This window comes from Periophthalmus magnuspinnatus, chromosome 6, assembly GCF_009829125.3.
Source record: "Periophthalmus magnuspinnatus isolate fPerMag1 chromosome 6, fPerMag1.2.pri, whole genome shotgun sequence".
Taxonomy (NCBI): Eukaryota; Metazoa; Chordata; class Actinopteri; order Gobiiformes; family Gobiidae; genus Periophthalmus; species Periophthalmus magnuspinnatus.
The window spans coordinates 1,783,602-1,809,435 of NC_047131.1; the positions used below are offsets into that span (position 1 = coordinate 1,783,602).

General features: G+C 41.4%; 1 protein-coding gene across 1 annotated transcript in view; it reads right to left on the reverse strand.

The window, feature by feature from the left end:
- Positions 1-1,841: 1,841 nt before the first annotated feature.
- LOC117372450 (proprotein convertase subtilisin/kexin type 5) overlaps positions 1,842-25,834 on the reverse strand; it is a 24,476-nt gene continuing 483 nt past the window's right edge. The window contains exons 2-14 of the mRNA XM_055222540.1: positions 21,239-21,442; positions 19,522-19,590; positions 12,986-13,180; positions 12,394-12,480; positions 11,843-12,041; positions 10,826-11,049; positions 10,130-10,372; positions 9,202-9,441; positions 8,503-8,698; positions 4,411-4,616; positions 3,853-3,953; positions 2,730-2,904; positions 1,842-2,555 (exon numbers count right to left, since the gene is read on the reverse strand). Coding sequence (XP_055078515.1) covers positions 2,224-2,555; positions 2,730-2,904; positions 3,853-3,953; positions 4,411-4,616; positions 8,503-8,698; positions 9,202-9,441; positions 10,130-10,372; positions 10,826-11,049; positions 11,843-12,041; positions 12,394-12,480; positions 12,986-13,180; positions 19,522-19,590; positions 21,239-21,442 — 2,471 coding nt within the window. The 3' untranslated portion in view covers positions 1,842-2,223. The remainder of the gene's footprint in view (positions 2,556-2,729; positions 2,905-3,852; positions 3,954-4,410; positions 4,617-8,502; positions 8,699-9,201; positions 9,442-10,129; positions 10,373-10,825; positions 11,050-11,842; positions 12,042-12,393; positions 12,481-12,985; positions 13,181-19,521; positions 19,591-21,238; positions 21,443-25,834) is intronic.

The following is a 25,834-nucleotide window of genomic DNA, read 5'->3' on the forward strand; positions in this document are numbered from 1 at the left end:
AGATGTAGACAGACTAATAATAAAGTGTTACTCAAACATGTGTGAATGAAACAAAACACAACTCCAGGTCTGTTTTTGAGGAGGTAATGGCATTATAACATGGTTTAAAGCTACAAGAGTCATTTTGTGTAATATGGGACCTTTAAGCTTGGGTCAAGATGAAACGGGGACTAGGTCAGCGTGATGATGTTCTGTACCTCTCTTTGTCCATGGGGAGGCAGCATTACAAGTCATAAGAATGTTTATAGTCATGTGATTTATTGATAAAAAGCAAGTGTTTATGGCTAACAAGGGAGGACTTGACATTATACAAAGTGGATTGTGCCCTCTGGTGGCCAAACAGAGAACTGTCAGGAGCAGTGAGTCCAGCTCTGATGGATGTAAATGTAAAATTTTAGTGTTACAATATCATATGGAGTGGTGGAAGAAGTACTCGATTATGTTAAGTAAAAGTACAGATACTGGATCAAAAAAAGAATACTAGTTAGTTAGTGAAAGTTAAAGTTTTAAAGTACCCGTTTAAAAATGTAAAAAGTAAAAGTATTTCACACAGATTTTGAGGTCTTCAATCTGTTTTTATTTGTATATTTTTATTTTGTTCAAATTATGAATGTGTTCAAAATAAACCCTCAGCCTTTTCAGTAGGTGTCACACAATAATAAAAAATACTTTGTACTTTCTACTCCACTACATTTTTTAACTGGACTGAAAAGTAAGATATTGCTCTCAAATGTATTCAAGAAAAAGTAAAAAGTACACACTGTAAAATGTACTGAAGTAAATTACAGTTACCTCAAATGTATACTTGAGTACTGTACTTTACTACTACTACTACTACTACTTTGTTATGTTCCACCATTGATCATGTGATGGTAAAGTTCATTTGTTTTAGTACATTCTTGCATCAAAAATCACGTAACAGTAAAACCGTGTGATAAGAGTACTGCTCCTATAGTAAAAACACAATATGAAGCTGGGCTCAAACACTCACATCAGGCTCATCATTAAACATCTGTGTGTGTGAGCTCACGTCAGTATGACCCAGAGGCCCAAAGTTTCTTCTGCTCAAACGCTGCACAGCGTCTGGACTGGTCTGGAGTCTGGAGCTGCGACTGAACCAGGGCGAGTGACCGGTCTCAGTTTATGAAAAATGAAACTACATATTTTTGGGGTCAGTATTTATTGTGTTACTTTTTCTTTGCACTACTGGGACATTTTTGGTTATTTCTTGCCTATATGATCAGATTTAAGCCATAAAAGTTTAAATAAATAACCTGTCTGACTCATTACAGACTCTAACGACTAAAGTGTTTCATTCTGCTGTTTATTTATTTCATCTCATGATTTTTAACAATATTGTAGATTTAGAATAGTTTTTTTTGGTTTAAATCTGCTCTTGGGTTTTTGTGTCAGTGGCAGAAATGAGGTTCAATATTATCAATATCGATTAGTATATTTACTTCAAACCTCAAAATGTGTGATTATGACAGACCTATAATATGTGTAACAGTTATGAGTTTGTGCTTGAGGTTTGCTTTGCTCCATAGAGTCAGGATAAGTTTATATATACACTCTAAGCTTTTCACATATAATTTCAGATCTGTCCCATAGAAACACACCAGCTACAGCAATACTCGTACTGGACTGTGTTGTAAAGGTTTGGTTATACTTCCCCGGCACCCTGTCATCATGAAAACATCAGAACAATTGTATTTCGTAAATATATATATATACCGGTATATATATATATATAGCATTTACTTTTACTTTTCATGCCAGAGTTTGCACATTATTTCATCTGATTACATCAAGACTAAAACACTGGACCAAACAGGCGCTCATTACTTGAGTATTTCTGGTGAATACTTTTTACTTATTAACTTACTTAAATTAACAGTATTTGTACATAAAGTAACAGTACTTACACATACCTAAACAATGTAGAGAAACAGATGAACTGGGCCAAACAAACTCTCTAATAAATGCTCTAAATATAGGGTACTGTAGTGAAATACTAGACTAAAATATTATAAAAGGTTGTAAGGGAGCGTATTAAAGAGGTCAAGGGGTCATAGGATGCCCCGGTCTGCTTTTGTCAATAGTAATAGTCTGTTTGTGTAGGTCTGTGGTGAAGGTGGAGATGAAGGTGGAGAATAAGGCGTAGAAGAAGGCGTTGTGTCTCATAATGTTGTAACATGACCGTGTTGCTGGCTGTTTTTAAGTCTACGGTTCAGGCTCATAACTGAAACTGTACCGTCTGTAAACACACCCCCCTCGGCTGGTGTACACCACATCCACGTCGTCGCTGCTGTCGGGCTCCGGGACGCCGTGGGGCATGGACTCTGTGGCGTTTCCGCTCAGCCGTTCGTAGCTCCGCCTCCAGCACAGCTTCTTCCTGGAGTGAGCACGGTACAAGGCCACACCTCCGCAGATCAGACCCAGGGTGAGCAGCAGGACAAGGGGCAGAGCGGCCGATGTATGTTTCAGGACTCTGGAGGCGGAGCTTAGGTCTGTGTCTGACCCCTGCCTGGGAACGGGAGCCTCCACACACAGGGCTGTACAGAAATCACATTAGACTTTAGAACAACTCAGATGGTTTTCATAATGTCAGTGCTGTAGTTATAAGCCCGATCACTAAGAATAAATATTTTTCAAGGTATTTTTAAATGTGAACTTCTGTAACCTCGCATTCCTTTGACTGATAAGTGATAATAGTTGATGTCACGTACCTGTGCGGATGTCACACACGCAGCAGCCTGTGGTGTTTCTGTGGCTCGAGCAGCAGGGGGCGCAGCGGCTCTCCACCGCATGGAGACCGGCGTCGTCATGGCAGCTGACACACTGCTGCGCTCTGGGACCGAAGCAGTGACGGCAGAACCGGTCACATGGCTCACAGGCCTGCTCCTGACGACCAGCACAAAACACAAGACGATTTCACACATACATGCGCACACAAACACACACACCTATAAAAGCACTGAAGGTGAGCGGTTCGAATCCCCCTCTCGACATAAAAATAATTGGGAGAGCAGTCAGATCTACTGAGACGCAGGTTACCGGTGTGACTCCAGCTCCCACAGATGAATGCTGTTGTTGTGTCCTTGGGCAAGACACTTAACCTCCTCCTCGCCCCCATTGTCTGTGTACGCTGGTGTCTGAATGTGTGTGTGTGAATGGGTATTTCATTAATGTAAAGCGCGTTGAATGACTTGAAGGCGGAAAAGCTTTGGTTACAAATGTTTAAGGCCATGACTATACGAATGCAGATATTTTTTATAAATCAAAGACTATATAAATGGACATAGCTAACCTGCTAGCCTCCACGTTCCAAATAGTAAGTGATCATGGACGCACTTCCGGCTCCATCGACTCTGGCTCCAATTCACTTTCTATTGAAAAACTGTGTCCCCTCTCTCTGTAACTGCTGCTGTCAGACTTGTATTAACCCGCTCTGAATGATCCTGGGGTTTTTATTTCACTACTGTGTTTGTAAATCAATATATGAACATTAATAACAAACAAATAAAAAGGTCTCTCCCGCTAGCTTTAGCAACAGTTTTGATTGACAGTGTTGCTTAGTGGTCAGAATTCCAAAGCCTCGAAGAGCTTCATTTGACTGAAGCTGAACGCTGTGGGTGACATCACACTCACTTATTTATACAGTCTGTGATTCACATGCAGCGATTTTTGACATAATCGTTCCATTTTTGTCACCCATATTCATGCATTGATTATTTTAGCCTATTTAATTAGTAATAACTATATTTAACATGAAGAGCAGAAATGACAAAGGACTCAAAACAGTTGAAACACATTTAGTTTGTAGATGAATGTTCCAGAGCTCTGACTCACCTGCTCTGAAAAGTACGTCCCCTCTCCACAGCGAGGGAAGCAGACGTTGTCCTTCAGAGTGTTTCCATCGTCACAGGTGAGACAAGCCTGAGGAGATGGGTCTGAAAACACAAAGGCACTTGATGTCAGATGCCCTACTTGGCACTCTTCATCCACAAAACCTAAAGGAGCACTATGTAATACCTGGAGTTGTGTTTTGTTTCATTCACACGTTTGAGTAACACTTTATTATTAATCTGTCTGCATCTCCAAAGCTCCAAATGCTCTGTTCCACCTTGTGATGTCATGAAGTGGTAATTTTCAAGTTAACAGCTCCTTTTACCTTTAGTTCAGTAAGATTGACAATTCCAGGGCTGAAATGGAGCACTTCCTGTATTACCACATGATGACATCACAAGGTGGAACAGAGTGTTTTGAGCTCTGGAGATGTAGACAGACTAATAATAAAGTGTCACTCAAACATGTGTGAATGAAACAAAACACAATTCCAGGTCTGTTTTTGAGGACCTCACAAGAGTCTGTTTTGTGTGATATGGGCCCTTTAAAATGCCTGTTTACCTGAGCACGTCTGGCAGCTGATGTGGCACTGCCTGCACACATGCTCGCTCTGGTAGAAGCGTTGAGGGCAGCGCTCCACACACAGGTTAGTTCCTTGTATCTCCAGCAGGGGGGGCACACAGACTCGACAGGACTCTGGACCGGGGCCCGAGCACATGGCACAGGAGTGATGGCACTTCTTACACTCAGAGCCGCCTTTGTAAAACCTGCAGACGTGTTTAGAGTTATACAGTGATAATGAGGAGTGTTTATAGAGTGATACAGTAATAATGATGAGGAGTGTTCTGCTTGATTCATGGAACAACAACCACATATTCAGAAGCAGGTATGTTTTCAATCTCAAGCTCTTTGTTCCACAGCAGCAGAACCACCTGCCTCCTCAGTTTCTCCTCTTATCATCCATCTATTTTCTTCCTGTATCTGGGGCCAGGTCACGAGGTCAGCAGTCTAAGGAGGGACTCCCAGACTTCCTCCACCCTAGACACCTCCTCCAGTATCTCTGGTGGGACACCAAGGCGTTCCCAGGCAAGCCGAGAGACATAGCGTGTCCTGGGTCTTCCCCGGGGCCTCCTCCTGGTGGGAGATGAGGCTCCAGGAACAGATGCCCAAACCTCAGCTGCTCCTTTCTACATGGAGGAGCAGCGGCTCTACTCCAAGCTCCTCCCATGTGACTGAGCTCCTCATCCTATCTCTAAGGGAGGACCCAGCCACCCTGCAAAGGAAACTCATTTAAAAGTTCACCAGCATCTGCTTTTTGGTCATTACCCAAAAGCTCATGGCCATAAGTGAGGGTAGGACCAGAGAACTAAACCAGGACTAAACCAGGACTAAACCAGGACTAAACCAGGACTAAATCAGGACTAAACCAGGTCTAAACCAGGACTAAACCAGGACTAAATCAGGACTAAACCAGGTCTAAACCAGGACTAAACCAGGACTAAACCAGGACTAAACCAGGTCTAAACCAGGACTAAACCAGGACTAAACCAGGTCTAAACCAGGACTAAACCAAGACTAAACCAGGACTAAACCAGGACTAAACCAGGACTAAATCAGGACTAAACCAGGTCTAAACCAGGTCTAAACCAGGACTAAACCAGGTCTAAACCAGGTCTAAACCAGGACTAAACCAGGACTAAACCAGGTCTAAACCAGGTCTAAACCAGGACTAAACCAGGACTAAACCAGGTCTAAACCAGGACTAAACCAGGACTAAACCAGAACTAAACCAGGTCTAAACCAGGACTAAACCAGGACTAAATCAGGACTAAATCAGGACTAAACCAGGACTAAACCAGGACTAAACCAGGTCTAAACCAGGACTAACCCAGATCTAAACCAGGACTAAACCAGGACTAAACCAGGTCTAAACCAGGACTAAACCAGGACTAAACCAGGACTAAATCAGGACTAAACCAGGACTAAACCAGGACTAAATCAGGACTAAATCAGGACTAAACCAGGACTAAACCAGGACTAAACCAGGACTAAATCAGGACTAAACCAGGTCTAAACCAGGACTAAACCAGGACTAAATCAGGACTAAACCAGGTCTAAACCAGGACTAAACCAGGACTAAACCAGGACTAAACCAGGTCTAAACCAGGACTAAACCAGGACTAAACCAGGACTAAACCAGGTCTAAACCAGGACTAAACCAAGACTAAACCAGGACTAAACCAGGACTAAACCAGGACTAAACCAGGACTAAATCAGGACTAAACCAGGTCTAAACCAGGTCTAAACCAGGACTAAACCAGGTCTAAACCAGGTCTAAACCAGGACTAAACCAGGACTAAACCAGGTCTAAACCAGGTCTAAACCAGGACTAAACCAGGACTAAACCAGGTCTAAACCAGGACTAAACCAGGACTAAACCAGAACTAAACCAGGTCTAAACCAGGACTAAACCAGGACTAAATCAGGACTAAATCAGGACTAAACCAGGACTAAACCAGGACTAAACCAGGTCTAAACCAGGACTAACCCAGATCTAAACCAGGACTAAACCAGGACTAAACCAGGTCTAAACCAGGACTAAACCAGGACTAAACCAGGACTAAACCAGGACTAAATCAGGACTAAATCAGGACTAAACCAGGTCTAAACCAGGACTAAACCAGGACTAAATCAGGACTAAACCAGGTCTAAACCAGGTCTAAACCAGGACTAAACCAGGACTAAACCAGGTCTAAACCAGGACTAAACCAGGACTAAACCAGAACTAAACCAGGTCTAAACCAGGACTAAACCAGGACTAAATCAGGACTAAATCAGGACTAAACCAGGACTAAATCAGGACTAAACCAGGTCTAAACCAGGACTAACCCAGATCTAAACCAGGACTAAACCAGGACTAAACCAGGTCTAAACCAGGACTAAACCAGGACTAAACCAGGACTAAATCAGGACTAAACCAGGACTAAACCAGGACTAAATCAGGACTAAACCAGGACTAAACCAGGACTAAACCAGGTCTAAACCAGGACTAAACCAGGACTAAACCAGGACTAAATCAGGACTAAACCAGGACTAAACCAGGACTAAACCAGGACTAACCCAGGTCTAAACCAGGACTAAACCAGGACTAAACCAGGACTAAACCAGGTTTAAACCAGGGCTAAACCAGGACTAAACCAGGTCTAAACCCGGACTAAACCAGGACTAAATCAGGACTAAACCAGGACTAAACCAGGTCTTAACCAGGACTAAACCAGGACTAAACCAGGACTAAACCAGGACTAAACCAGGACTAAACCAGGTCTAAACCAGGTCTAAACCAGCACTAAACCAGGACTAAATCAGGACTAAACCAGGACTAAACCAGGACTAAACCAGGACTAAACCAGGTCTAAACCAGGACTAAACCAAGACTAAACCAGGACTAAACCAGGACTAAACCAGGACTAAATCAGGACTAAACCAGGACTAAACCAGGACTAAACCAGGACTAAACCAGGTCTAAACCAGGACTAAACCAGGACTAAACCAGGTCTAAACCAGGTCTAAACCAGCACTAAACCAGGACTAAACCAGGACTAAACCAGGACTAAACCAGGACTAAACCAGGTCTAAACCAGGACTAAACCAAGACTAAACCAGGACTAAACCAGGACTAAATCAGGACTAAACCAGGACTAAATCAGGACTAAACCAGGTCTAAACCAGGACTAAACCAGGTCTAAACCAGGTCTAAACCAGGACTAAACCAGGACTAAACCAGGTCTAAACCAGGTCTAAACCAGGACTAAACCAGGACTAAACCAGGACTAAACCAGGTCTAAACCAGGACTAAACCAGGACTAAACCAGGACTAAACCAGGTCTAAACCAGGACTAAATCAGGACTAAACTAGGACTGAACCAGGACTAAGGCAGGTCTAAACCAGGTCTAAACCAGGACTAAAAACAGAATTAAACCACAAATCAGCTCACCTGTTGTAGTTCCAGCTAAGTCAGCTCTTTATGGTCAGATTGTGTTAAAACAAAACATAGATTAAAGTAACATAACTTCAGACAGAGCAGTGCCTACAGTTAGCATCACACCCCAGGGAATGTTGATGACATCACCTACAAAGCATCAGTATTGCATTTAGGCCTAGCAGCTCTTGGCCTTCAGCTGCCGTCTCTCCATCTAAAGCTGTGTTTGTGTTTTACTCAGTGTTTTACTCTGTTTTATTCTGTTTTGCTCTGTGTTTGTTTTAGTCTGCGTTTTACTTCATGTTTTATTCTGTGTTTGTGTTTTACTCCGTGTTTTACTCTGTATTTGTGTTTTACTCTGTGTTTTACTCTGTATTTGTGTTTTACTCTGTTTTACTCTGTATTTGTGTTTTACACCGTGTTTTATTCTGTGTATTACTGTTTTACTCTGTGTTTTAGTCTGTGTTTGTGTTTTACTCTGTGTTTTACTCCGTGTTTTACTCTGTGTTTGTGTTTTACTCTGTTTGTGTTTTACTCTGTGTTTGTGTTTTACTCTGTTTGTGTTTTACTCTGTTTGTGTTTTACTCTGTGTTTGTGTTTTACTCTGTTTGTGTTTTACTCTGTGTTTGTGTTTTACTCTGTTTGTGTTTTTTTCTCTGTGTTTGTGTTTTACCCTGTGGGACAGCGGCTGACACAGAGGTGCAGGAGGCGCAGGTGTCCTGGAGAACAGGTCAGACAGTCTTTGGCCGATGGCCCGCTGCAGCTGGAGCAGACGGGGGCACAGGGCAGACAGACGCCCAGCTGTCGCCCGTCTGCATCCTGTGAGGAGCTATATGTGCCCTCAGGACAAGAGCGGGTACAGGATCCATCTGAGGGAATGTAACGCAGTGAGGGTTAGACGGGCCTGATTTTAAATAACACACTTAAAATATATATATATATATATATATATATATATATATATATATATATATATATATATATATATATATATATATATATATATATATATATATATATATATATATATATATATATATATATATATATATATATATATGTGTGTGTGTGTGTGAATCCATTGCTCCACTGTGTTTTTAAACTCCATGTACCTTCACTAAAATTATTTGGACCATTTCAGTGTTCACACATGTTTGAGTAACACTTTATTTCAGTAGACAGACTGATAATAAAGTGTTACTCAAACATGTGTGAGTGAAACAAAACACAACTCCAGGTCTGTTTTTGAGGGGGAACAGCATTAGAACGTAGATTAAACCTCACAAGAATCCATTTTGCATAATATAGGACCTTTAAAATATTAGTATTACAATATTATTATTATTATTATGAATGAAAACCCTGTGCTCACTGTGGAGGTAGTGGGGGACCGCGCAGGTGGAACAGAGCTCAGGGCCCTCACAGGACAGACAGCCCCTGTGGCAGCTGGAGCAGGTAAAATGGTCATCTTGCAGGTAGGTCCCTAGGGGGCAGTGTGCATCCCCGGTCACACCACAGAGCAGGGAGCTGGGGTCCAGCACCAGGCCCCTCTCACACTCTGTGCACTGGTTTGGCTCAGGCCCCCTGCACCTGGCACACGTCTGGTGGCACTCTGCACATAAAGAACAACAAACGCTCAGGGGTAATGAAAGACAAAGGGTGCAATGAATGTGGTGATGCTAACTGTAGGCACTACTCTGTCTGAAGCTCTATTAGACTTTAATCTGAGCTTTATTTTAACTCAAAACCTGAATTAGTTGGGACTACAGCAGGTGAGCTGATTTGTGCTCTTAAACAAGTTCCTCTCAAATAACATCACAGTCACAAGCTAGCTAGCATTAGCCAACAGTTTTTCATTGAGTCACTCTCACCTTTTTGTGTAAAATCAAACTCTTAAACAGGACCGTGAACGTTCAGATTGATTACCGGCTCCTGAGAATGTTTAAATAGATTTTGTATTTATTTCTTGAGTTTTGGAGACCATCTTAAAACCAAGTGTTTACTAATGTGTGCATTGTGTCACCATGGTAACTGCTGAACATTCTGCTAGAGAGCTACATGTAGAACCACCCCCAGCATGACGTGTCAATGGGGTAGACATAGTTGATTATGCAATAAATATAGATACTTTTATATGTTTATGACAATACCACAAGCATAATGTAGCATTTGTTTGGCCAATTTCATTATTAAAGCAGAAAATGAGACTAATGGGCCACCGTAGTCTCCTCTCTTAATGGTAAACACTGTAGTGAAGTGTTTTGGATATAGAAATGTTTGTTGGAGTTCTGGGATTGTACCTTGGCACTCTTTGGCAGTTGTCTGGTAGTATGTTCCAGAAGGACACTCTCTGAGGCAGGTCCCTTTGTAGAGCATGGGGCTGACTGAGGAGCAGGTCTCACAGTCGCCTCCTAGGGGCCCAGAGCATGAGGCACAGGTGGTATGACACGGCCCACAGCGCCCCTCCTCCATGTCCTCGAAGTACCCCTCAGGACAACTGGCTCTGCACACGCCATTCAACATCAGGTACAAGAAACTGCACTCTGCAAACACACAAGACACAGAACCTCACACCAGGACTGTAGTCAGACTGAAGCCTATTATGCAAACTTTTCAGATCTTTATCCGTGTTCTAGTAATTTCTTCTCATTGAGCCTCTGAAGTTGTATTTGGAGTGATTAATGTTTGAGTAATCTTTAATCGACTATTTTCAAGATGCCATTTTGTTGATCTATCCCCGTTTAACATCCACCAGTACACGCCCACTGTGACACGCCCTTTATGACGTACACGCCCACTGTGAGGTACTCATTTCCTTCTCCAGTTTAATTTTCTTAATTGGTGATACTCATGTATATATATATATATATATATATATATATATATATATATATATATATATATATATATATATATATATATATATATATATATATATATATATATATAACTCAAGAGACACAAGCACAACAGGGCTGATTAAAAAGCCAACTCACTCAAACACGTGTGCAGGTCGGCACAGACGTCACAGTGGGAGGGGCAGTGTCTACACGTCCCATCGTCAGCTTGGTACATCTTCTCAGAACAGTTCAGTCTGCAGACCCTCCCCTCCAGGAAGTACCCTTCAGAGCAGGACAGGCACTGGGAGCTGCCCCCGTCACAGGTCTGACAGGGGGCGCCACATTGGTCACACAGCCCCTCCTCTGACTCAAAGAAACCACTGAAACAAACAAGAGGAGGGGACATCATTACACCTCATGATAACACTTTTAAAGAGAAATACCCCGATAATAATACTCACACCAGCTCCTGTATTTAATGTTATAAACTGACCTATGCAGATATTTGTTTTGCTTGTTTTTACCATGGAGACACATTAGCAAACACTGACAAAAACAGCACATTTCCAGAAGCCCGTGATCAAACCTCAGATTAAAGTCTAACCTAAGTAACACAGCTTCAGAGAGAGCAGTGCCTACAGTTAGCATCACACCCCCAGGGAATGTGGATGACATCAGCCACAAAATATCAATAGTGTGAGAAAAATTCTAACCCTTGAAAAACATCTGCGGCCACGCTCCTAGGATTATCATATCTCCTGTCCATGAGTTTCAGAGTCATGAAAAATAAACACTGTTGCCATAGCAATTATCAATCAAAAAATAAATATTTTATCTTTTGAATGGCTCAGAACATTGCTAATAAACAGGAAGCTGAAGCCCATGAATACAGCCTCACTTCCCTGTTGAGAGTGAACACACATACATGAACATCACACAGTCTATACCTCAGACTTACACATACATCGGCCCCTCCGACCACCACCTATCATTCGCACACACGCCACTTTCATACTAGGCAATGTGGGTGAAGTGTCTTGCCTAAGGACACAACGACAGAACTTGGTCTATGCGGGACTCGATCCTCTGACCTTCGGGCTGGGGGACTAACACTCCGCCACTGTCGCCCCACTTACACATACATGAACATCGCAGTCTATACCTCAGACTTACTCAGGACATTCAGACCAGCACTTCCCCTGGTGGAGGAAAGGCGTGTGTCCGTGTTTGGAGCAGCTCACACAGTTATCACTGGAGCCTGCACACAGCTGACAGTAGGAGGCGCAGTTCTCACACACACCGAGGACAGAGTTGGAAAAGGAGCCAGAGGGGCAGTGCTCCACACACGAGCCGTCCTGGTCCAAGAAGAACCCTGACAACAAGACAAGAATGTGAATCAGAAGTCAGCACTAAAGCAACACCATGGAACTTTCTGAAGGCGGCACCTGATTGACTCCATTGAAATAGAAAGTGAAAACCATACCATGGAATTTATGGCCAAGTGAGTAATATTTCTATGGAGATAAACAGGTGGAGGTTTGTCGAGATGCAATCCCACTCATAGTAAAGTCACGTGTTTTTAGGGCAATAAAAACCACCAAAATTAATCTACATCAGGAATGGGCAAATTGCGGTCAAAAGGTTTGCCCACCCCTGAGCTACATGCTTTTATCTTAGTCTATTTCTGACTAAAAAGCTGCACAGTGGGGCTTTTTTCCATGTACCTGTGAAACAGGAGGAGCAGTCCAGAGACGCAGGGCCGAAGCAGCTCATGCAGGAAATGTCACACACTGAGCACGCTCCAGCTCTCACTGAAACACAGAAACATTTGAATGAATCAGAACAGAAATATAGACTTATGTTGTCAAATGCTCTCCAGTATGAGCTGTGTATAATCAGATAAAACAGTGTCCCGGACAAACGCCTCAGTGTTTTTCTGTCTCCTCTTGTGTTGTGTTTCCATGTTGTCCAGCAGAGGGAGCTAAAGTCATTACTGTGTCCTGACCCTGAGTACAGCTCACGATCTCTCTCACTCTCATAACTTAATTCAACTTTAATAATAAAAACTACATTTTAGTGATTCTATTTGAGACTTTTTTTTTTCCTGATTACACTGTATATTGTCATTAAAAATCCAAAAGATGAATTCACAAATGCTCAACTTGATCATTTCTAGACCCAAGAGCTCACTGTGGCACAAGAGGACTCTGCATTTGAGCCATATACAGTTTATCTACTCCACTTTTATCTGTGTTCAGTCTGAGCGGCCTGTTGAACGTGGTGATGTCATCTAAAATAGAATAAAAATGAACTGACCATCAAAGAACTGTCCCGAGGGGCAGCTGAACCCTGGACACTGCCCCCCCAGAGGAGCGGCCCCTCCCTGACACAGCTCACAGTCTGAGGGCCCCGGACCCCGACAGGACACACAGGAAGAGTGACAGGGCTCACAGCGCCACCCACTGGTGTCACTGAAGGTCTGCTGAGGGCATTGCTTCACACACTTCAGTCCTGGAAGACAAAAGCACATGTAGCACACAGCATGACAGCACTGCAAAATGTCAATGTACTACATCAAAAAGATAATAAACAAAACACTCTTAACAGAGATGTTTTTGCTTTTCCTGAGGTGTTCCACAGTATGGCATCTTTATATGGCTTCTTTATCTCCAGTGAGAAAAGTAGGTGATGCCACTGTAGACCAAGTTACAGGTCAGATCTGTGGAAAGGCGACCCTGCTCACATGTCTGAATGCATGTTTTTCAAAACGCTAAGAAGGCCTGTAATTGAATAAATGCCTCAGAGTGAAAGTTTAATGCTGTTTTGCGGAGAATTCCAGGCAAAGCAATAACATCTCCATGGAGACAAGCAGCTGATGAACCAGGAAAGTTACACAGTGCACCTTTAAGATCGCAAATCATGAATGCTGAAAAGTCAAACAATGGGCGTGTACGTCACAGTGGGGGTGTACGTCACAGTGGGCGTGTACCAATGGAATTGAAAAACGGGTCTAGATCGACAAAATAGCGTCTTGAAAATAGTGGATTAAAGATTACTCAAACATAAATCACTCCAAATACAACTTCAGAAGCTCAATGAGAAGAAATGACTAGAACATGGTTAAACATCTGAACAGAACAGTTTGTAGAACAGATCTGATTTATGGAGGGAGATAGTTTAGTAAAAAGTCTAAATTCCCAGCGAGTCGCCATGGTAACTGTGTGACCTGACCTCTCCATCTGACCTGAGCCTGCACAGCTCATGTGGAGCTGAGCCCAGGACAAAACCACATCAGAACACACTGCTGCTGCTGTAAACACGGTGTTCTGCCTCTCCATTTGCATCCTGTGTCTTTTGCATGTTCTCTGTGTGCGCCTCATTTACAAACCAAATGAACACGGGCTGTTAATTTTGTATTTGATGATTCCCAATAACTGATAAAATGAGATCAGATAAAAGAGACAGTATTTGTCCCATAATCTGGAATTTTCAGAGTTGCAAGGTACAAGAACATCAGAAAAACAAAATGCACAAAAATAAAGATAAAAAAACGATATAAAATTACTTAAAGCTACCATTTATAATTAAGTTGGCTGGCCCACCCCGGTTGCATTCTCACAGTTCACCACTAGATGCTGTCTATGTTATTGCAGTTTGATGGTGTGCCAGCTTTGGTGTGACAGAAGAAGAGCAGAGAGCACAGGTGAGTCTGAACAAAGATCAGGAGAGAGAAGGAGGGAGAGGCCAGGTGAGAGGAGGAGGGAGGGGCCAGGTGAGAGGAGGGGGGAGAGGCCAGGTGAGAGGAGGAGGGAGGGGCCAGGTGAGAGGAGGAGGGAGGGGCCAGGTGAGAGGAGGGGGGAGGGGCCCAGGGAGAGGAGGAGGGAGGAGGAACAGGTTTCACGTCTGCCCTCTACCAATAAAAATAAATAAATAAATAAAATAAACCTGATGGTAGCTTTAAAGGGCCTATGTTACTCTGTTTTCTGATCTCTGTCCTAATGTTTCTTCTTCACAAACAGAGCTGGAGTTGTGTTTTGTTTCATTCATACATGTTTAACACACAAACTCTGCATATTTAGGCTCACTCTCAAACTGAAAATACTCTGTTCCCCCTTGTGATGTCATTAAGTGGTAATACAGGAAGTGCTCCACTGTGTTTTTAAATTCCACACACCTTCACTAGAATCATTTGGATCATTTCAGCCCTGGAATTGCAAATCTCTACTGAACTAAAGGTAAAAGAAGCTGTTAACTTGAAAAAAAACAAACAAAAAAAACAACAACAACAACACAGCATTATAACATGACTTCAAGCTACAAGAGTCAGTTTTGTGAAAGATAGGACCTTTAATTATAACTGTTTGACTAAAATATTAAAATATATTTTGAATAACATAAAGATACAAAATAGAGTAATTAATGAATTAAAGCTATAAGACTGAAAAAACAGTTAAACCATCTAAAATGAGTGTGTTACCGTTGAGGAAGTAGCTGGGCAGACAGGAGAGGCAGGTGCTGCTGCTGCTGCAGTCTGTGCAGGGGGCGGGGCAAGACACACAGCTCCTCCTCTCAGGGTCGGCGTATGTGCGCTGGGGACAGTGCCTCCGACACTTGGACCTGAAACTGTAAACGGCAGCAGATGATGAATTTCTTTATAGGTCCTATGTTACACAAAATTGACTCTTGTGAGCTTTAAACCATGTTCTAATGCTGTCACCTCCTGAAAAACAGACCTGGAGTTGTGTTTTGTTTCATTCACACATGTTTGAGTAACACTTTATTAGTAGTCTGTCTACATCTCCAAAGCTCCAAATGCTCTGTTCCACCTTGTGATGTCATGAAGTGGTAGTTTTCAAGTTAACAGCTCCTTTTACCTTTAGTTCAGAAAACACTGCCAATTCCAGGGCTGAAATGATCCAAATGATTCTAGTGAAGGTGTGTGGACACAGTGGAGCACTTCCTGTATTACCACACGATGACATCAGAAGGTGGAACAGAGTGTTTTCTGTGTCCATCTATGATCTGTACTGTGGCAAAACACATTTTGCACATTTTTTTTTTTTTTTTTTTTTTTTACAAAATCAAGTACAGGGCCTTTAAAAGTGTTTAAAATGTTTCAACTGAAAAATGACCACAACAAAACACATGAGGTCAGAGCAGTTTCTGCCACATCAGAGTAAATGTAGGTCTTTGTATCAAAGCCTGGAGACACATCAGCTCCCAGCATGCACTGCTCCAGCCCACAGCACTCCCAGCTCCATTGTCCAGATGAATACATCTGAATACACAGGAGCTGAGACACACCCAGAGACATGACACTCAACAGGCCCAGCTCTGCACCTGCTCCCAGTGCTGACCTGCTCCAGCTAAAGGTCATCCTGACTCCTGACCACGCCCAGCTCAATGTGTGGAGATAGGTCCACTGCTCCTTCTCTGCAGTGACAGAGAAGGACGGGTCAAATGCACAAGACTAGGGATCATAGTCTATATATATAAATGGACATAGCTAACCTGCGAGCCGGCGCGTTTCAAATAGGAAGTGATCATGGACGCACTTCCAGCTCCATCAACTCTGGCTCCAATTCACTGTACATTGAAAAACTGTAAAAAAAATTAAAATAAAAAAAAACCTGTCCTCTCTCTCTGTAACTGCTGCTGTCAGACTCGTCATTTTAGTCTTAATTGTTCATATTAACCTGCTCCACATGATCCTGGAGTATTTATTTCACTATTGTGTCTGTAAATCCAGATATGAACATTAATAACAGACAAATCAGGCACCTTCTTTCCCTGAGGTCGCTCCCTCTAGCGTTAGCAACAGGTTTAACAGCGTTGCTAAGCACCCACTCTCTGTGAAACTAGCAGTGTGGGTGGGAAGGGGCGTTACCTTCAACAGGCTCGCTCCGGATTGGCTCTTTGGTTGCTGTGATACTCACAGTCAGAATTCCAAATATGAAACTCGGCTCCAAATAACTGCTCTAGCCTCGATGAACTTCATTTTACTGGAGCCGAACACTGCGGGTGACGTTACACTCACTTAGTCCACTTCTTTATACAGTCTGTGCTAGGGATGTATAATCCAGCTTTTCAGTTCTGATACCGATTCTGATACTACAGCTTTAAGTATCTGCTGATTCTTGATATCAGCCAATACCAGAGCAGAGACTAAAAACAGCATTTATTTACTTTAAACAAAAATAAGACAAAACTGATCTGAACGTGTTATGCAGCTGTTTATTTTTTCTCAAGTAACGACACAGCAGCTCTGTGTAAATAAAAGTTCAAACATTCTGAGATTTTCTGTTCCGACTATGACCTGCAAATAGTCTCATTACATCAGTGTGTATGTCTAATCAGGATATCGACTGAACCGATACTTGGAAGCTGATATCTGTATATCCAGTACCAGTATGATATCGGTGCGTCCCCACAGAACACGATAAACATGTCTTCCTAACCCTCATATGTGTCTCCAGTTGAACCCTCCGACTTTTCCAAAGTCGGGATGGAACATAAACAATAATATTGTTTATTGTGATAAAAGGGTTGACAATAATCGTTCATGGGACTTTTTATATAATCGTGAGAATTGGGGTCTGTTGTCCCGGGCCCCAGGGTCTCAGGGGCCCAGAATTTGAGTCTCTTCCTATTAATTTGTATTAGAGGGGGGCCCATGTGAGGCTTATTGCCTCGAGCCCCCAAATTTCAGTTGACAGCTCTGCTCATCCAGAGTATTCTCTGCTGAAGTGTAGTTGTTTTCACTGATGACAAAGTGCAATAAACCATTGTTTAAACATCAAACTTATTCATAATATTAAAATTATAATGATTCATATCCAGAACATTTGTAACTGTCAGCAACTTTAATAATTATTGTGATATAACCATTAATCACAGTTATTTTGACCATGAGAATCATCACACAAAATTTCCATATCGTCCCTTGTCTAGACCAAAATCAGGTCAAATTAATGGGATCATTAAGATTACATCACTGCCTCTGCAATGTTCAAATTGGATGTTATGATGGACATCTTTTACAAAGCATTTTACAAGCCATAGTAAAAGAAATTCTTCAAGCTTTTTGTCATTTTTTATCCATATATATATATATATATATATATATATATATATATATATATATATATATATATATATATATATATATATATATATATATATATATATATATTCAGAGACAGACTTTTGAATCAAGCATGAATAAACATGGCTACACACTTTAAAGCCGGTTCGATAATTATATTAAATTGAAATAAATCCTGACAACTGTTCCATGTGTTTGTGTATTAACTGGAGCCGCTTCACACCTCCCCATATTGGCTCATTTATAGCAGGTTTTGTGTTTCTCCTGGAGACAGTAAACGCAACAGGGGTCAGAGGTGTGTTTAAGAAACCTCTGCAAACACTGGACTGTCCAAACGCATTTCTGTCACTTTAAATATAAGAGGAGGCAGGGAAATGGAGAAAAAGTGAATCCTCGTCACATTATCGACTTTTGAGAAGAGAAATGTCAGTAAATACCAGGCATCCATCTTGTTTTTCATGTTTAAGTGGATTTTCTTATTGTCCAGCAACTTCCTCCAAACATGGTGACCACAGAACAGTGACCACACGCTGACCATAGAATGGTCTGGTGTTACATTTATTAGAGAGTGTAATAGGATAAACACTATTTTTTGGTGTTCCTCAAGTTGCCTCATCTGGAACAATGTTTGCTGTAATGAGAATAAATACAAATTGTCTTGCCCAAGAACACAACAATCTGACTGTTATAGCAGAGATGTTTATGTCGCAAGGGGAATTCGAGCCACCAACCGTCAGCTCAATGGACAAACACTTTACCAACTGAGTCACTGTTACAAAATGTGGATATGTTCTAATGACTTACAGAAAGTATCCGTCGCTGCAGCTGTTGCAGACGGCCCGGTTTTCTGTGGAGAAACATCAGAGTTTATATTTACATTTACAGACAAGTTCAATATTAGATTAATAACAATAACCAGAATATTGTGATCTTGTATCATCAACAGTTTCAAAATAAGATAACACTGTGAATTATTTAAAGAAGTGCACTAAGTGAGTATGACATCACCCACAGTGTTCGGCTTCAAATGAAGGCTAGCAGTTACAGGGGACGATCTGGAGCACAGTTCCATATTTGGAATCCTGACCATGAGTATCATAGCAACCAAGGAGTGAGGCTGAAGGTAACGCCCCTTTCCGTCCACACCACTGGTTCAGCAGGGAGCGAGCGCTTGGCAATACTGTCAATCAAACCTGTTGCTAACATTAGCGGGAGCGACCTCAGGGAAAGAAGGTACCTGATTTATCTGTTATTAATGTTCATATCTTGATTTACAGACACAAAAGTGAAATAAAAACCTCCAGGGTCATGTAGAGGGTTAATAAGAACATTTAAGACTAAAATGATGAGTCTGACAGCAGCAGGTACAGAGTTAGGGGACTCAGAGTCAATAGAGCTGGAAGCGCGCACATGATCACTTCCCATTTGGAATGTACTGGCTAGCAGGTTAGCTATGTCCATTTACATATACAGTCTATGCATAGACCATGATCCTTTGCTCCATGAAGACATAACTTTTCTATCTTAATTATTTATATATATATATATATATATATATATATATATATATATATATATATATATATATATATATATATATATATATATATATATATATATATATATATATATATATATATATATATATATATATAGATAGATAGATAGATAGATAGATAGATAGATAGATAGATAGATGCACACATGCACACACACACAGCATTTCCTTTTATAATGCAGCACAAACCTGAGGAGCAGGTGTTGCACCCCGCCTCACAGCCCACACACTCCCCTGTGTCCGGGTCCTGCACCTGCCCTGCACATGGACAGAACAGAGGCACGTTAGGATCAACAAAACAACAAACAAAACAACAAACAAAACAACAAACAAAAGACATGTTTATTTACATTTAAAACAACTTCAGCTGACCAAAGTGTTTAAGTCCAAAAAACTCATTTAAAGCACACGATTCTTTTTATTTTATTTTATTTTTTTTATAACTCAGCTGTGTATAAAGTTTCAGAGACTGATTTAAATAAAAGTACGGGTCTTGTGTCATTAGTTCCACAGAGCTGATTAACCCTGAGCCTTAACATTTTTAACATTACATTTTTTTCTGGAAAATCTGTGGGAAAATGAATGGGAAATGTACTTCCTGACCAGGGGAGGTCACTCCAGTAGGACTTTAACATCAAACTCACTGATCCACAAGATGTTGATTTGAAAATCGAACTGCAGTAAATGTAATAAACTATGAAAGAATAAACACATGAAACAGGATAATTACTGCCTGGACTTCACACAGACCAGACAGATGGAAGGTGGTATTTGGTCCCAGTATTTATCATGAGTACTTTTTCATACATTTGTTACTTTTATGTACTACAGTATGGTTTGAAGTATATACAGTTAAATAAATAACTAGTACTCACTAAACTGACCAATGACTGAAGCGTCTCATTCATCTTTTTAACCATATTGTTGGTTTAAAAAAAAAATTGGGGATATTTCTAGTTCAGGGTTTTTGTGTTTGTCATAAATTAGTTTCAATTTTATTGTTTATCGTCTATATTTTCTTCATTAATCAACTGCAAATGTGTTTTCATGACAGGCCTAATAAGAGGGAAGCATTTTGTTATTTTTCTGAACTTGAGAATATTTCAGCTGTAGAGGATCAAATATATAACTCCTAAAAATACTGCACATATAGTATAATAATAATAGTTTTTATGTGGACTCACAGTGTCAGCTGTATCATGACATTCAGTTGATACTTTGCAACTGATGTCATCAACATTCCTTTAATCTGAGCTTTGTTTTTAACACAGTCTGACCAGAAAGAACTGACTGAACTATAACAGGTGAGCTGATTTATGCTGTTAAACAAGTCCCTCTCAAATAACATTTTTGTGTAAAATCAGACTCCTAAACAGGACCATGAACACTTGGACTGACCACAGGCTCCTGAAAATGTGCTGTTTAAATACATTTTGTATTTTTTCAAGTTAAATACTTGTGTTAAATACTTGTATTAAGTACTTGTATTAAATACTCGTGTTAAGTACTTGTTTTAAATACTTGTGTTGAGTACTTGTATTAAATACTTGTGTTGAATACTTGTATTAAATACTTGTGCTGAATACTTGTGTTGAGTACTTGTATTAAATACTTGTGTTGAATACTTGTATTAAATACTTGTGCTGAATACTTGTGTTGTGTACTTGTATTATATACTTGTGTTGAGTACTTGTATTGAATACTTGTGTTGAGTACTTGTATTGAGTACTTGTGTTGAGTACTTGTATTAAATACTTGTATTAAATATTTGTGTTGAATGCTTGTATTATATACTTGTGTTAAGTACTTGTATTAAATACTTGTGTTGAGTACTTGTATTAAATACTTGTGTTGAGTACTTGTATTAAATACTTGTGTATACTTGTGTTAAGTACTTGTGAAGTACCTGTGTCGCAGCTGGGCAGTTGGCAGCGGCCGCTCTGGAGCTTGTAGTTGTCCTGGCACTTGGCGCAGATGCTGGCGTCGGTGCACAGCTCACAGTTGTGGGGGCAGGGCAGACAGGAGGACACGCCCCTGTCCGAGTACAGACCGCGGGGGCAGTGAGGGATACAGCGGCCGAGGTACAAGAACCGCTCCACGCCATCTTCATCTGAGAGCCCACGCACATAAACACAAATAAACACACATAAACACACATATATACACAGACACAAACACACATATATACACAAACACAAACATAAACACACAGATACACACATAGACACACACTTAAACACACATATATACACAGACATAAACACATATATACACATAAACACAAACATAAACACACAGATACACACATAGGCACACACTTAAACACACATATATACACAGACACAGACATAAACACACATATATACACAGACACAGACATAAACACACATATATACACAAACACAAACATAAACACACAGATACACACATAGACACACACTTAAACACACACATATACACACAAACACACACATAGACACACAGACACATGTAAACACATAAACGCACATATAAACACATATAAACACAAACACACATATATACTCAAAAAGACACACAGACACACACATAAACAGACTTATATACACACATATACACACACATAAACACAAATTAACACACATACACATTTAAAAGCACATGAACAGACACACATAAACACACACATATATAAACAAACATAGACACACACACATAATAACACACACACGTCTGATGATGCCACACAGGGACACAGTACAATACATACACATACAATAGGGCAAAAAAGTATTTAGTCAGACACCAATTGTGCAAGTTCTCCCACTTAAAAAGATGAGAACTCTGTAATTTTCATCATAGATACACTTCAACTATGAGAGACAGAATACAAAAAAAATCCAGAAAATCACATTGTCTGATTTTTAAAGAATTTATTTGCAAATTATGGTGGAAAATAAGTACAGTTTGGTCAATAACAAACATTCAGTGCAGTACTTTGTTATATACCCTTTCTTGGCAGAGATGACAGAGATCAAACCTTTTCTGTAAGTCTCCACAAGGTTTTCACACACTGTTGCTGGTAGTGGCCCATTCCTCCTGTAGATCTCCCCTAGAGCAGTGATGTTTTGTAGCTGGGCGACACGGACTTTCAACTCCCTCCAAAGATTTTCTATGGGGTTGAGATCTGGAGAAGGCTAGGTCACCCCAGGACCTTGAAATGCTTCTTATGAAGCCACTCCTTCATTGCCCGGGCAGTGTGTTTGGGATCATTGTCACGCTGAAAGACCCAGCCACGTTTCATCTTCAATGCTCTTCCCGATGGAAGGAGGTTTTCAGTCAAAATCTCACGATACATGGCCCCATTCATTCTTTCCTTTACATGGATCAGTCGTCCTGTTCCCTTTGCAGCAAAACAGCCCCAAAGCATGATGTTTCCACCCCCATGCTTCACAGTAGGTATGGTGTTCTTTGGATGCAACTCAGCATTCTTTCTCCTCCAAACACAAGTTGAGTTTTTACAGGCCTCTCTCATCTTTTTAAGTGGGAGAACTTGCACAATTGGTGGCTGACTTTTCTGCCCCACTGTACATATGTATTTAAACTTTTTAGCCATAAAATCATATTCATAATTCACATGTATTTGTTCTGCAGGTGGTGGAGAGCCCTGCCTCAGGTGGAGGAGAGCTCTGGTTCCGGTGGAGGAGGTGAACTCTCTCTGGGTCTTGTTCTCGAGTGAGAAGAGGATGGAGCGTGTGATTGACAGTTAGATCACTGTATTGGACTAAGGTCATGAGCTTTGGGTTTGGGTCATGGAGTTTGCATGTTCTCTCTGTGTCTCTATGGAGTCTGCATGTTTTATTTGTGTCTTTGTGGACTTTGCATGTTCTCTCTGTGTCTGTGTGGAGCTTGCATGTTCTGTGTGTGTGTGTGTGTGTGTTTGTGTGGAGTTTGCGTGTTTTCTCTGTGTCTGTGTGGAGTCTGCATGTTTTATTTGTTTCTGTGTGGAGTTTGCATGTTCCCTCTGATTCTGTGTGGAGTTTGCATATTTTATTAGTGTCTGTGTGGAGTTTGCATGTTCTGTGTGTGTGGAGTTTGTGTGTTCTCTCGGTGTCTGTGTGGAGTCTGCATGTTTTATTTGTGCCTGTGTGGAGTTTGCCGTTTCCCTCTGTCTGTGTGGAGTTTGCATGTTCTCTCTGTGTCCGTGTGGAGTTTGCATATTCTTGCTGTGTCTGTGTGGAGTCTGCATGTTTTATTTGTGTCTGTGTGGAGTTTGCATGTTCTCGTTGTGTCTGTGTGGAGTTTGCATGTTCTCAGTGTGTTTGTGTAGAGTTTGCATGTTCTCTGCGTGTCTTTGTGGAGTTTGCATGTTCTTTCTGTGTCTGTGTGAAGTCTGCATGTTTTATTTGTGTCTGTGTGGAGTTTGCATGGTCTTGCTGCGTCTGTGTGGAGTTTGCATGTTCTCGCTGTGTCTGGGTGGAGTCTGCATGTTCTCTTTGTGTCTGTGTGGAGTTTGCATGTTGTTTCTGTGTGTCTGTGTGGAGTTTGCATGTTCTCTCTGTGTCGGTGTGGAGTTCACATGTTCTCTCTGTGTCTGTGTGGAGTTTGCATGTTCTTGCTGTGTCTGTGTGGAGTTTGCGTGTTCTCTCTGTGTCTGTGTGGAGTTTGCATGTTCTCTGTGTGTCTTTGTGGAGCTTGCATGTTCTCTCTGTTTCTGTGTGGAGTTTGCATGTTCTCGCTGTGTCTGTGTGGAGTCTGCATGTTTTATTTGTGTCTGTGTGGAGTTTGCATGTTCTTCCTGGTTGTGTAGAGTTTGCATGTTCTCGCTGTCTGTATAGAGTTTGCATGTTCTCGCTGTGTCTGTGTGCAGTCTGCATGTTTTATTTGTGTCTATGTGGAGTTTGCATGTTCTCCCTGTGTCTGTGTGGACTTTGCGTGTTCTCTCTGTGTCTGTGTGAAGTCTGCATGTTTTTTGTGTCTATATGGAATTTGCATGTTCTCTCTGTGTCCATGTGGAGTTTGCATATTCTTGCTGTGTCTGTGTGGAGTCTGCATGTTTTATTTGTGTCTGTGTGGAGTTTGCATGTTCTCGTTGTGTCCGTGTGGAGTTTGCATGTTCTCAGTGTGTTTGTGTAGAGTTTGCATGTTCTCTGCGTGTCTTTGTGGAGTTTGCGTGTTCTTTCTGTGTCTGTGTGAAGTCTGCATGTTTTATTTGTGTCTGTGTGGAGTTTGCATGGTCTTGCTGCGTCTGTGTGGAGTTTGCATGTTCTCGCTGTGTCTGGGTGGAGTCTGCATGTTCTCTTTGTGTCTGTGTGGAGTTTGCATGTTGTTTCTGTGTGTCTGTGTGGAGTTTGCATGTTCTCTCTGTGTCGGTGTGGAGTTCACATGTTCTCTCTGTGTCTGTGTGGAGTTTGCATGTTCTTGCTGTGTCTGTGTGGAGTTTGCATGTTCTTTCTGTGTGTCTGTGTGGAGTTTGCATGTTCTCTCTGTGTCGGTGTGGAGTTCACATGTTCTCTCTGTGTCTGTGTGGAGTTTGCATGTTCTTGCTGTGTCTGTGTGGAGTTTGCGTGTTCTTTCTGTGTCTGTGTGGAGTTTGCATGTTCTCTGTGTGTCTTTGTGGAGTTTGCATGTTCTCTCTGTTTCTGTGTGGAGTTTGCATGTTCTCGCTGTGTCTGTGTGGAGTCTGCATGTTTTATTTGTATCTGTGTGGAGTTTGCATGTTCTTCCTGTGTCTGTGTAGAGTTTGCATGTTCTCGCTGTCTGTATAGAGTTTGCATGTTCTCGCTGTGTCTGTGTAGAGTTTGCATGTTCTCGCTGTGTCTGTGTGAAGTCTGCATGTTTTTTGTGTCTATATGGAATTTGCATGTTCTGTCTGTGTCTGTGTGGACTCTGCATGTTCTCTATGTGTCTGTGTGTAGTTTGCATGGTCTTACTGTGTCTGTGTGGAGTTTGCATGTTCTGTCTGTGTCTGGGTGGGTTTCCTCCGGTTTCCTTCATTAACCCAGTACATGCACAATACAAATGGACCAGTTAAAAATACATGGACTTTTTAAAAATTTCTATCCAACAATCAAAAGACTTGAAATATACTTATTGTGGTACAGCTGTGGCCCCGCCCCTCACAGCTCTGGAGATGGGTCAGATCTTTGCCCCATTCAGCGTTCTCCAGTTCAATAATGGAAATTAAATAAATACAAATCTGACTTTGTTCTTTCAACTCATCCAGAGGTGATTATGATTCTGTAAAGCACTTTGAACTAGTTTGTGTATGAATTGTGCTATACAAATAAACTTGTCTTGCCTGTATACAGTGTATGTAAAGGACAGAGTGACACAGTGACAGAGGCTGCAGCTTTTGTAGGTGAGACTCAGTGAAATGCAAGAGTAGGTGCAGCTCAGGGCCATATTTCCTCCTGTCCTTTAGTTTAACAAAGACTCCATTGGAAATGATCAGATTACACTGCAAAACCAGAGTTGTTTCAGATCCACACACTGCTGCCTTTATGAAACTGACCCAAACTCA